This window comes from Pongo abelii, chromosome X, assembly GCF_028885655.2.
Source record: "Pongo abelii isolate AG06213 chromosome X, NHGRI_mPonAbe1-v2.0_pri, whole genome shotgun sequence".
NCBI lineage: Eukaryota > Metazoa > Chordata > Mammalia > Primates > Hominidae > Pongo > Pongo abelii.
Window position 1 is genome coordinate 54450419 of NC_072008.2, and position 13481 is coordinate 54463899.

The 13481-nt window shown below is 39.8% G+C and overlaps 1 protein-coding gene across 12 annotated transcripts in view; it reads right to left on the reverse strand.

The window, feature by feature from the left end:
* The window catches only part of WNK3 (WNK lysine deficient protein kinase 3), a 176446-nt gene that overhangs the window by 62197 nt on the left and 100768 nt on the right, over positions 1–13481 (reverse strand). For all 12 annotated transcript variants that reach the window (XM_054544627.2, XM_024241149.3, XM_054544625.1 and 9 more), the window contains one exon: positions 2927–2991. In XM_054544627.2, coding sequence (XP_054400602.1) covers positions 2927–2991 — 65 coding nt within the window. The remainder of the gene's footprint in view (positions 1–2926; positions 2992–13481) is intronic.

Consider the following 13481-nt stretch of genomic DNA (forward strand, 5'->3'; position numbering starts at 1 on the left):
CTTGTTTATGTAATGAACTCAACAGGGTAGGCCAGGTATGGGAGACAAGAATAGTGTTCTGCAGGAGGCAGAACAAGATATGAAAATGAATGATGTAAAAATAGTTCAACATTATTAATTCTAATTAGTTACATTTTACAGGTCTACATCAATATTATTATGAAAGGGGAGGCTACCTTTTAGTTTATCTGCGTCAAAGGCATTTTTCAGGTTTTTCTTTAAACTCAAACATATTTCAACAAAAATTTCAATAAACACGTTTGGAATTTAAATGACAAGCTCTAAGTCTCAGACATCTTTTTGAAATAGATATCTTTCAAGTTAATTTAAGCAAGTTATTTCTCCTAAAAACTACTCATGAAGCATCTATATATAGATGTACAAGAGATAAAAATAACTCCTAACTTTTTTATGTCCATATGACAAAGAATTTGCATAAATATAAGTAGTGGAAGAAGATACATTAATACTGCCCTTAAGAGTTTTTTAAATACACAGAGAAATGGCAGTAACAAGTAATCAGAGGATAAAAGGATTATAATTTTAGCCAATGGGCTATATCATTCACATTCTAAAGTTACTTAACACACCAGTTTAGGGTTTGGGACAAGATGGCAGAAACTCAACTCTCCCTGCTCCTCCCCTCTAAGTACAGCTAAAAGTTCTAGAAATAATGTAGTAGACAATGACAGAAGGGCACAGAAGAATGAAAAGATGAAAGTGGACTGGCTGGGGACCCCCAGGACTTGAGTAACATCATAGCAGCTTGGTATCTTCCAATTACCCACCCAGTGAATAAAGGCAGTACAGGCAGTGTCTCCCAATTCCCAGTCCAGAGGCAAAGGCAGCCCAAGCCCAGTATCTCCTGATCCCCAACCCAGCAACAGAAGAGGACTTAAGTAGGCCCTGTCCTTCCCCAGTGGCACTGGTAGGGGCCCCACCAGTAAGTAGAGTATAGCCTGTAGAGCAGACCTGGGGGAGCAGGCCTACGGAAGCACTCTCCACCTCTTGGCCCAGCAGTGGGGGCCAGGGGTTCCAGGTGAACAAAACAAACCAGAATAGCAGCACTGTAAGGATTTTGAAAACTAAATTGTCATCAGAATCACAGTCCACAAAAGCAGGCCAGAACCTATGCATCTAAACAAGGGTGACTGCTTGCTAACACAGAAGATTTCAATAGGCCAGGCATGGTGGCTCATGCCTGTAATCCCAGCACTTTGAGAGGCTGAGGTGGGCGGATCACCTGAGGTCAAGAGTTTGAGACCAGCCTGGACAACATGGTGAAACCCTGTATCTACTAAAATAAGTTAGCTAGGCATGGTGTCATGTGCCTGTAATCCCAGCTACTCGGGAGTCTGAGGCAGGAGAATCGCTTGAACCCAGGAGGTAGAGGCTGCAGTGAGCCAAGATCACGCCATTGCATTCCAGCCTGGGCAACAGAGTAAGACTCTGCCTCAAAAAAAAAAAAAAAAAAAAAAAAGACTTAAATAGGATCTACAGTCACCTGACATAATATCCAAATGCCCAGGAGACAAATGAAAATAAACTCCTTTGTCATACCAAAAACTAGAAAAATTACAACTTGAATGCAAAAAGGTAATCATCAGATGCCAACACCAAGATGAGTCAGTTATTGAAATCATCTAACAAGAATAAGATGAGGCTGGGCGCTGTGGTGCATACCTATAATCCCAGCAATCTGGGAGGCCGAGGCGGGTGGATCATTTGAGCTCAGGAGTTCAAGACCAGCCTGGCCAACATGGTGAAACCCCGTCTGTACTAAAAATACAAAAATTAGCCAGGCGTGGTGGTGCGAGCCTGTAATCCCAGCTACTTGGGAGGCTGAGGCACAATAATCACTGGAACCCAGGAGGTGGAGGTTGCAGTGAGCCGAAATCGTGCCACTGCACTCCAGCCTGGGCAATAGAGTGAGACTCCATCTCAAAAAAAAAAAAAAAAAAAAAAGATGAATCAGATATTGGAATTATCTAACAAGAATTCTATTTATTTATTTAGACAGAGTCTCACTTTGTCACCCAGGCTGGAATACAGTGGTGCAATGTCAGCTCACTGCAACCTCTGCCTCCTGGATTCAAGCAATCCCCCAGCCCCAGCTTCCTAAGTAGCTGGGATTACAGGCGTGCATCACCACACCCGGCTAAATTTTGTATTTTTAGTAGAGGCAGGGTTTCACCATGTTTGCCAGGCAGGTCTTGAACTCCTGACCTCAAGTGATCTGCCTGCCTCAGCCTCCCAAAGTTCTAGGATTACAGGTGTGAGCCACTACACCCAGCCTCTAACAAGAATTTTAAAGCAGCTATCATCAAAATGCTTCAATGAGCAATCACAAATAATCTTGAGGCAAATGAAAAAACCAAAATCTTATAAAAGAAATAGAAGATTTTAAGAAGAACCACATAGAAAGTATAGAACTAAACAATCACAGAAAAAAAAATCTCACTGAATAGGTATAATAGTAGAATGAACAGAACCAAGGAAACAATCAATGAACTTGAAGATAGAACAATAAAGACTATCCAATCTATATTTTTATATAGAAAAATACTAGTTTTCAAGTACTAAATAATAATACAATTAAATATCTAGTTGTAATTTATTTCTTTAGATTAGCTAGAATTTTACTCTAAACTCTATTGTTTCTTCCTTCCTTAACCCTTACCAGCTTTTCCTAGAACAGAATGGTATAAAATAAACACAATAAGAAAATGATCAATTAATTTCACAATCCATATGATCCCTACTGACATAAAAAAGCACAAAAAAAAAATCTATCATCTTTATTAAACATCCACACAAATACAAGAATACAGAAGCTTCTCTAGTCAGGATGCACTAAGAACCTAATGAGTACACAAACTTCAGCATATCCTCATTGTTTTCATGGTATTGATGTGAAGATACTTACCTTCGAACTAAATCTGGTTTTAGAAGAGCTGCTTGTTGTTCAACTCCAACTGGTTGGGATACAGGCTGTAAACAGTACAGACATAAAATTTGCTATGATAACAGTAAAATTCAAGCTAAATATACAATTTGTTACTATTCAGAAAACATGATAGTTTTGGCTACCTTGCAAACCTGGTAGAATATCTATGTTATTGAATGTCTGTATCAATCCTATTATTAACATTATTACCAAAGATAAATAAAATTCAACAATACATCAAGTACATCTTATACATGAAGATTTTTCATTTGAAAAAGTTAGCACTGTTATATGTACTTTTGTTTGAGTTATTTTTCAATGGAAGACACTACTATCGAGCTTCCAGTCCTAGTTGTAAAACTACTACTTAAAAGAAGAGGTACTACCATTCTACAAGAAGATAAATCAATGACTCAAGCATTAACTTATTGTGTAGTCTGTCTGTCTGTCTCTCATCTCTTTTCTCTAGACTATTTCAACTATCCCTTCAAGGAATTAGTACTCAGCAGCTGCAACATTGGCTTCCAGGAGAAAAGTGTTTAAGCTCTTAATAGGGCAAATACCAATTCCACTGGAAAATAATTTTACATTTACCCAATCCATCCTCTATGCACTGCCACTAGTGATAGCAGAGTGATCTTAGAACGCCAATCTAACAAAACTGACAATTTCCTTACCCAGTTTAAACCCTATATGATGGCTCCTCATCTTCTATAAGATTAAGGTCCTTCAGATGGCAAATAATGTTCTCAATGAACTGGCCTGTACCTGATTATCTAGCCTTATCTCTCTGTTTGAAGGCATGCTAAACTGTAGCTCCTCTGTATAAATTAGGCTCTTCTGCATACTGTGACTCTACTTATATTCCTCCACTTCCCTAAACTATTTCAAACTATTTCGTCATTCTAATCAACCCATACTGAGAAATTTTTTCCTGGATAAATTAGACTAGCTTCTAATTATAGATTAGTTAATTAGCTCTTTAACATAATCACTGTTTAAACATTGAGAGCAAATATTTCAGCAAATAGTTTTTTTGTACACTTAAGATTCAACAAAATGTATCTAATTTAACTAATGTTTGTACAGTCCCAGTAAGTTGGAACAGTAACTGGCATCCTAATGCATAAATCCAGAGACAAGTGTATGTACTAATCAAAGAGAAACAAAACATAGTTACTATACAATAATACGGAATTATATTTTATACTCACTTGCAATTATTAATGGGGTTATTAATGCTACTTTGTGCTGGTGCTCCGAATCATGGCCAATGTTTGGTTTATCTGCCTTCATATCTGATAGGTACAAGTTAAGCTCTGTCATAATATTACTAAAGGATTCCAAATTAATATTTACAAATAGGTGCTGGGCCATTTTTGCAGATGTCTTTCAAATTTAATGAAATGTTTCATTTTTCCTTTCATTTGTTTGTTTTTTGTTTTGAGATGGAGTCTCACTCTGTCACCCAGGCTGGAGTGCAGTGGCGTGATCTTGGCTCACTGCAACCTCCACCTCTTAGGTTCAAGTGATTCTCCTGTCTGAGCCCCCGAGTAGCTGGGACTACAGGCGCGCACCACCACACCTGGCTATTTTTTTTTTTTTTTTTTTTTGTATTTTTAGTAGAGATGGGGTTTCACCATGTTGGCCAGGCTGGTCTCAAACTCCTGACTTCAAGTGATCCACCTGCCTTGGCCTCCCAAAGTGCTGGGATTACAGCCGTGAGCCACCACGCCTGGCCCATTTTTACTTTTGTGTAAAACTGCAGTCAGCCCTGGAGGAGCCAAGATGGCAGAATAGGAACAGCTCCGGTCTACAGCTCCCAGCGTGAGCGACGCAGAAGACGGGTGATTTCTGCATTTCCATCTGAGGTACCGGGTTCATCTCACTAGGGAGTGCCAGACAGTGGGCGCAGGTCAGTGGGTGCACGCACCGTGCGCGAGCCGAAGAAGGGCAAGGCATTGCCTCACTCCGGAAGCACAAGGGGTCAGGGAGTTCCCTTTCCTAGTCAAAGAAAGGGGTGACAGATGGCACCTGGAAAATCGGGTCACTCCCACCCGAATACTGCGCTTTTCCGACGGGCTTAAAAAACAGCGCACCAGGAGAGATTGTATCCCGCACCTGGCTCAGAGGGTCCTACGCCCACGGAGTCTCGCTGATTGCTAGCACAGCAGTCTGAGATCAAACTGCAAGGCAGCAGCGAGGCTGGAGGAGGGGCGCCCGCCATTGCCCAGGCTTGCTTAGGTAAACAAAGCAGCTGGGAAGCTCGAACTCCGTGGAGCCCACCACAGCTCAAGGAGGCCTGCTTGCCTCTGTCGGCTCCACCTCTGGGGGCAGGACACAGACAAACAAAAAGACAGCAGTAACCTCTGCAGACTTAAATGTCCCTGTCTGACAGCTTTGAGGAGAGCAGTGGTTCTCCCAGCACGCAGCTGGAGATCTGAGAACGGGCAGACTGCCTCCTCAAGTGGGTCCCTGACCCCTGACCCCCGAGCAGCCTAACTGGGAGGCACCCCCCAGCAGGGGCAGACTGACACCTCACACGGCCGGCCAGGTACTCCAACAGACCTGCAGCTGAGGGTCCTGTCTGTTAGAAGGAAAACTAACAAACAGAAAGGACATCCACACCAAAAACCCATCTGTACATCACCATCATCAAAGACCAAAAGTAGATAAAACCACAAAGATGGGGAAAAAACAGAGCAGAAAAACTGGAAACTCTAAAAAGCAGAGCACCTCTCCTTCTCCAAAGGAATGCAGTTCCTCACAAGCAACGGATCAAAGCTGGACAGAGAATGACTTTGACGAGCTGAGAGAAGGCTTCAGACGATCAAATTACTCCAAGCTACGGGAGGATATTCAAACCAAAGGCAAAGAAGTTGAAAACTTTGAAAAAAATTTAGAAGAATGTATAACTAGAATAACCAATACAGAGAAGTGCTTAAAGGAGCTGATGGAGCTGAAAACCAAGGCTCGAGAACTACGTGAAGAATGCAGAAGCCTCAGGAGCCGATGTGATCAAATGGAAGAAAGGGTATCAGCGATGGAAGATGAAATGAATGAAATGAAGCGAGAAGGGAAGTTTAGAGAAAAAAGAATAAAAAGAAACGAGCAAAGCCTCCAAGAAATATGAGACTATGTGAAAAGACCAAATCTACGTCTGATTGCTGTACCTGAAAGTGACAGGGAGAATGGAACCAAGTTGGAAAACACTCTGCAGGATATTATCCAGGAGAACTTCCCCAATCTAGCAAGGCAGGCCAACATTCAGATTCAGGAAATACAGAGAACGCCACAAAGATACTCCTCCAGAAGAGCAACTCCAAGACACATAATTGTCAGATTCACCAAAGTTGAAATGAAGGAAAAAATGTTAAGGGCAGCCAGAGAGAAAGGTCGGGTTACCCTCAAAGGGAAGCCCATCAGACTAACAGCGGATCTCTCAGCAGAAACTCTACAAGCCAGAAGAGAGTGGGGGCCAATATTCAACATTCTTAAAGAAAAGAATTTTCAAACCCAGAATTTCATAACCAGCCAAACTAAGGTTCATAAGTGAAGGAGAAATAAAATACTTTACAGACAAGCAAATGCTGAGAGATTTTGTCACCACCAGGCCTGCCCTAAAAGAGCTCCTGAAGGAAGTGCTAAACATGGAAAGGCACAACCGGTACCAGCCGCTGCAAAATCATGCCAAAATGTAAAGACCATCAAGACTAGGAAGAGACTGCATCAACTAACGAGCAAAATAACCAGCTAACATCATAATGACAGGATCAAATTCACACATAACAATATTAACTTTAAATGTAAATGGACTAAATGCTCCAATTAAAAGACACAGACTGGCAAATTGGATAAAGAGTCAAGACCCATCAGTGTGCTGTATTCAGGAAACCCATCTCATGTGCAGAGACACACATAAGCTCAAAATAAAAGGATGGAGGAAGATCTACCAAGCAAATGGAAAACAAAAAAAGGCAGGGGTTGCAATCCTAGTCTCTGATAAAACAGACTTTAAACCAACAAAGATCAAAAGAGACAAAGAAGGCCATTACATAATGGTAAAGGAATCAATTCAACAAGAAGAGCTAACTATCCTAAATATATATGTACCCAATACAGGAGCACCCAGATTCATAAAGCAAGTCCTGAGTGACCTACAAAGAGACTTAGACTCCCACACATTAATAATAGGAGACTTTAACACGCCACTGTCAACATTAGACAGATCAACGAGACAGAAAGTCAACAAGGATACCCAGGAATTGAACTCAGCTCTGCACCAAGCGGACCTAATAGACATCTACAGAACTCTCCACCCCAAATCAACAGAATATACATTTTTTTCAGCACCACACCACACCTATTCCAAAATTGACCACATACTTGGAAGTAAAGCTCTCCTCAGTAAATGTAAAAGAACAGAAATTATAACAAACTGTCTCTCAGATCACAGTGCAATCAAGCTAGAACTCAGGATTAAGAATCTCACTCAAAACCGCTCAACTACATGGAAACTGAACAACCTGCTCCTGAATGACTACTGGGTACATAACGAAATGAAGGCAGAAATAAAGATGTTCTTTGAAACCAACGAGAACCAAGACACAACATACCAGAATCTCTGGGATGCATTCAAAGCAGTGTGTAGAGGGAAATTTATAGCACTAAATGCCCACAAGAGAAAGCAGGAAAGATCCAAAATTGACACCCTAACATCACAATTAAAAGAACTAGAAAAGCAAGAGCAAACACATTCAAAAGCTAGCAGAAGGCAAGAAATAACTAAGATCAGAGCAGAACTGAAGGAAATAGAGACACAAAAAACTCTTCAAAAAATTAATGAATCCAGGAGCTGGTTTTTTGAAAGGATCAACAAAATTGATAGACCGCTAGCAAGATTAATAAAGAAAAAAAGACAGAAGAATCAAATAGATACAATAAAAAATGATAAAGGGGTATCACCACCGATCCCACAGAAATACAAACTACCATCAGAGAATATTACAAACACCTCTATGCAAATAAACTAGAAAATCTAGAAGAAATGGATAAATTCCTGGACACATACACCCTCCCAAGACTAAACCAGGAAGAAGTTGAATCTCTGAATACACCAATAACAGGAGCTGAAATTGTGGCAATAATCAATAGCTTACAAACCAAAAAAAGTCCAGGACCAGATGGATTCACAGCCGAATTCTACCAGAGGTACAAGGAGGAACTGGTACCATTCCTTCTGAATCTATTCCAATCAATAGAAAAAGAGGGAATCCTCCCTAACTCATTTTATGAGGCCAGCATCATCCTGATACCAAAGCCTGGCAGAGACACAACCAAAAAAGAGAATTTTAGACCAATATCCTTGATGAACATCGATGCAAAAATCCTCAATAAAATACTGGCAAACCGAATCCAGCAGCACATCAAAAAGCTTATCCACCATGATCAAGTGGGCTTCATCCCTGGGATGCAAGGCTGGTTCAATATACGCAAATCAATAAATGTAATCCAGCATATAAACAGAACCAAAGACAAAAACCACATGATTATCTCAATAGATGCAGAAAAGGCCTTTGACAAAATTCAACAACGCTTCATGCTAAAAACTCTCAATAAATTAGGTATTGATGGGATGTATCTCAAAATAATAAGTGCTATCTATGACCAACCCACAGCCAATATCATACTGAATGGGCAAAAACTGGAAGCATTCCCTCTGAAAACTGGCACAAGACAGGGATGCCCTCTCTCACCACTCCTATTCAACATAGTGTTGGAAGTTCTGGCCAGGGCAATTAGGCAGGAGAAGGAAATAAAGGGTATTCAATTAGGAAAAGAGGAAGTCAAATTGTCCCCGTTTGCAGATGACATGATTGTATATCTAGAAAACCCCATCATCTCAGCCCAAAATCTCCTTAAGCTGATAAGCAACTTCAGCAAAGTCTCAGGATACAAAATCAATGTACAAAAATCACAAGCATTCTTATACACCAATAACAGACAAACAGAGAGCCAAACATGAGTGAACTCCCATTCACAACTGCTTCAAAGAGAATAAAATACCTAGGAATCCAACTTACAAGGGACATGAAGGACCTCTTCAAGGAGAACTACAAACCACTGCTCAAGGAAATAAAAGAGGATACAAACAAATGGAAGAATATTCCATGCTCATGGGTAGGAAGGATCAATATCGTGAAAATGGCCATACTGCCCAAGGTAATTTACAGATTCAATGCCATCCCCATCAAGCTACCAATGACTTTCTTCACAGAATTGGAAAAAACTACTTCAAAGTTTATATGGAATCAAAAAAGAGCCCACATCGCCAAGTCAATCCTAAGCCAAAAGAACAAAGCTGGAGGCATCACGCTACCTGACTTCAAACTATACTACAAGGCTACAGTAACCAAAACAGCATGGTACTGGTACCAAAACAGAGATATAGATCAATGGAACAGAACAGAGCCCTCAGAAATAACGCCACATATCTACAACTATCTGATCTTTGACAAACCTGAGAAAAACAAGCAATGGGGAAAGGATTCCCTGTTTAATAAATGGTGCTGGGAAAACTGGCTAGCCATATGGAGAAAGCTGAAACTGGATCCCTTCCTTACACCTTATACAAAAATCAATTCAAGATGGATTAAAGACTTAAACATTAGACCTAAAACCATAAAAACCCTAGAAGAAAACCTGGGCATTACCATTCAGGACATAGGCATGGGCAAGGACTTCATGTCTAAAACACCAAAAGCAATGGCAACAAAAGCCAAAAATTGACAAATGGGATCTAATTAAACTAAAGAGCTTCTGCACAGCAAAAGAAACTACCATCAGAGTGAACAGGCAACCTACAAAATGGGAGAAAATTTTTGCAACCTACTCATTTGACAAAGGGCTAATATCCAGAATCTACAATGAACTCCAACAAATTTACAAGAAAAAAACAAACAACCCCATCAAAAAGTGGGCGAAGGACATGAACAGACACTTCTCAAAAGAAGACATTTATGCAGCCAAAAAACACATGAAAAAATGCTCACCATCACTGGCCATCAGAGAAATGCAAATCAAAACCACAATGAGATACCATCTCACACCAGTTAGAATGGTGATCATTAAAAAGTCAGGAAACAACAGGTGCTGGAGAGGATGTGGAGAAATAGGAACACTTTTACACTGTTGGTGGGACTGTAAACTAGTTCAACCCTTGTGGATGTCAGTGTGGCGATTACTCAGGGATGTAGAACTAGAAATTCCATTTGACCCAGCCATCCCAATACTGGGTATATACCCAAAGGACTATAAATCATGCTGCTATAAAGACACATGCGCACGTATGTTTACTTCGGCATTATTCACAATAGCAAAGACTTGGAACCAACCCAAATGTCCAACAATGATAGACTGGATTAAGAAAATGTGGCACATATACACCATGGAATACTATGCAGCCATAAAAAATGATGAGTTCATGTCCTTTGTAGGGACATGGATGAAATTGGAAATCATCATTCTCAGTAAACTATCGCAAGAACAAAAAACCAAACACCGCATATTCTCACTCATAGGTGGGAATTGAACAATGAGAACACATGGACACAGGAAGGGGATCATCACACTCTGGGGACTGTTGTGGGGTGGGGGGAGGGGGGAGGGATAGCATTGGGAGATATACCTAATGCTAGATGACGAGTTAGTGGGTGCAGTGCACCAGCATGGCACATGTATACATATGTAACTAACCTGCACATTGCGCACATGTACCCTGAAACCTAAAGTATAATAATAATAAATAAATAAAAGAAAAGAAAAGAAAAAAAGAAAAAAAAAAACTGCAGTCAGCCCTTTTAATCTGTGGATTCCGCATCCATGAATTCAGCCAATCTTGGATTGAAAATGTAATATTCTGCCTGGGCATGGTGGCTCACACCTGTAATCCCAGCACTTTGGGAAGCCAAGGCAAGAGGAATGCTTGAGCCCAGGAGTTTGAAGTTACAGTGACCTATGATTACACCACTGCAGTCCAGCCTGGGCAACAGAGCAAGACCCTGTCTTAAAAAAAAGAAAAAGAAAAAGAAAAGAAAAGACAAGACAAGACAGTATTTTCAGAATTCAGAACCCTTGGATATGGAGGGCTGACTTCGTGTGTGTGATTCCACGGGGCCAACTGTAGGGCTTAGCATCCTTGGATTTTGGTATCCAAGAAAAGTCCTGGAACCAATCCCCTACAGATACCAAGGGACGATTGTACTATAGTGTTGCATATTGATATAATGATGACCTACCCTAAGATTATCAGAATTGAGGCTTGGTAAGTCTGTTTGTACAAAGTTGAATTTCTTTTTTTCTTATTACCAAAGCAAGATGAATACAGATACGCTTGTTTAACACCTTGGTATATATTCTTTGAGACCATTTTCTGTACACACACACACAGACACACACACACGTTTTTATTGTAATCATCATGTATGTACTCTTTTGTAATCTTTTTACTTAAAACATCTTAAGTGTTTAAGCACATGTTAAGGGCTACATAATATCCTTTAGCGTAAACATACCATTATTTACTTAATGGCGCAAGTAAGGGAGACAAACATCTAATTTTTTTGCTATTTGCAACTATATTTCATATTGTGAGGAACATTCTTGTAGTCAAATCTTTGTATGCATTCTTAATTATTTCCTTAGGAAGCCTTTCTAAAAATGGAATTGCTAGACATTTTTAAGGCTTGATATATATTGCCAAATTGCCCTTCAGAAAGGTCTAACCAGTTTACAGTCCTACCAGAGGTTTGTGAAAGTATCCATTTTCCTCTACATTTGATATTTGCTATCCTATAAAAATGTTTAATTATTAAATGTATATAACATTATAAAATGTAGGAAAATGGGAAGAATCACCTAGAATGCTGTTTTCCTAACATGGCTGTGATTATAATATTTGTTATAATACTATAGGCTTTTGTCATGTGTATAAATGGTTGTAATTATACAGTTTTTTCTGCTTTTTAAAATGTATAAGTATTTTTCCTTACCTTTATTGGCCTGCATTATTTCAGTTTTTAATGGGCACATGATAGGACAATAAGTATTCATATTTATCTAACTCCTCCCCTATTCCTGGATAACTAACTTACTGCCAATTTTATTACATATAAATAAAAATACAGCAAAAATACAGAGATAGCTAACATTCACTATGAAACAAGCGTTGTAGTATGTGCTTTTTGCTTCCTTTTTATTATTTTCTTCAGATTTATTTCCAGGATTGGCAATATCAGATCCTGAACATTTTTATGGCACAGTTTTTCTTCCTATGTCACCCTTTCCTTTCTTATTTCTACCTTCACACATTTATTGGAAACCTAGTGTGTAGCAGGCTCTGTGCTAAGAGGCAGTGAGAATACAAAATGAATCTGATGGAGTCCCTGGAGTCAAACATTAAACATATATAATAAAGAGTGGGCTGGGCACAATGGCTCACATTGGGAGGCTGAGGTCAGAAGTTTGAGACCAGCCTGACCAATATGGAGAAATCCCATCTCTACTAAAAATACAAAAATTAGCTGGGCATGGTGGCATGCACCTGTAGTCCCAGCTACTCAGGAGGCTGAGGCAAGAGAACTGCTTGAACCTGGGAGGTGGAGGTTCCAGTGAGCTGAGATTGCGCCATTGCACTCTAGCCTGGGTGACAAGAGCGAAACTGTCTCAAAAAAAAAAAAAAGAAAAAGGAAAAGAAAAGTAGATACAGCTACTTCTGCTGGGGCAGGAGCAGGGAATCAATCTTGGTTATATTCTTGAGGCTCCCCTAACTGGTTCTGAGGTCTTATGTAATGCCAGACCTCGGGAAGGTGTTGAGGAAGATGTTTCTCCTTTACTTGCTCCACCACTCCTCTCCTCCTCCCACTGGTGGTTCTCAGCCCCAGAAGGGGAGACGGGAAGACAAAAGAGATAAAAAGCTAAGCCCATGTACAACATCCCAGAGATTCTTATTCAGTTATTATGGAGTGAAGGAGACCAGTAAAACTGGGATGTACTTTTAAACATTTCATAAATTGCTTTATTATGTTATTGATGTTACAAAGCATATCTCTCCCCTGAAGTACTTTTAACAACCACTATTTGTTGAGCACCTATTACATGCCAGACACTTCTAATATTTTATATCACCTAATCCTAATAAGCCTGCAATACAGGCATTTTTTCTAACATTATAAAAATTTTCCAACACATAGAAAAGTGGAATTGTTCTGTGAAAAACTATATATCCAACACCACCCATAGTCTACGGGATTTTGCTATATGTACATTATCCCATATATTTCAAAGTAGGTTGCAAATGCAAGATAGGCATTTTAAAACTTTTACAATCATTTAAAACCATTTCACACCAAAAAGAACCAAAGCTGGGCGAGATTAAATAACTTTCCTGAAGTTCACACAGTGAGTTCAAAGAACCAGAGTTGAAATCCAGGTCTAACCAATGACACAAATTGGCTCAATCCTATATGTATGCTGT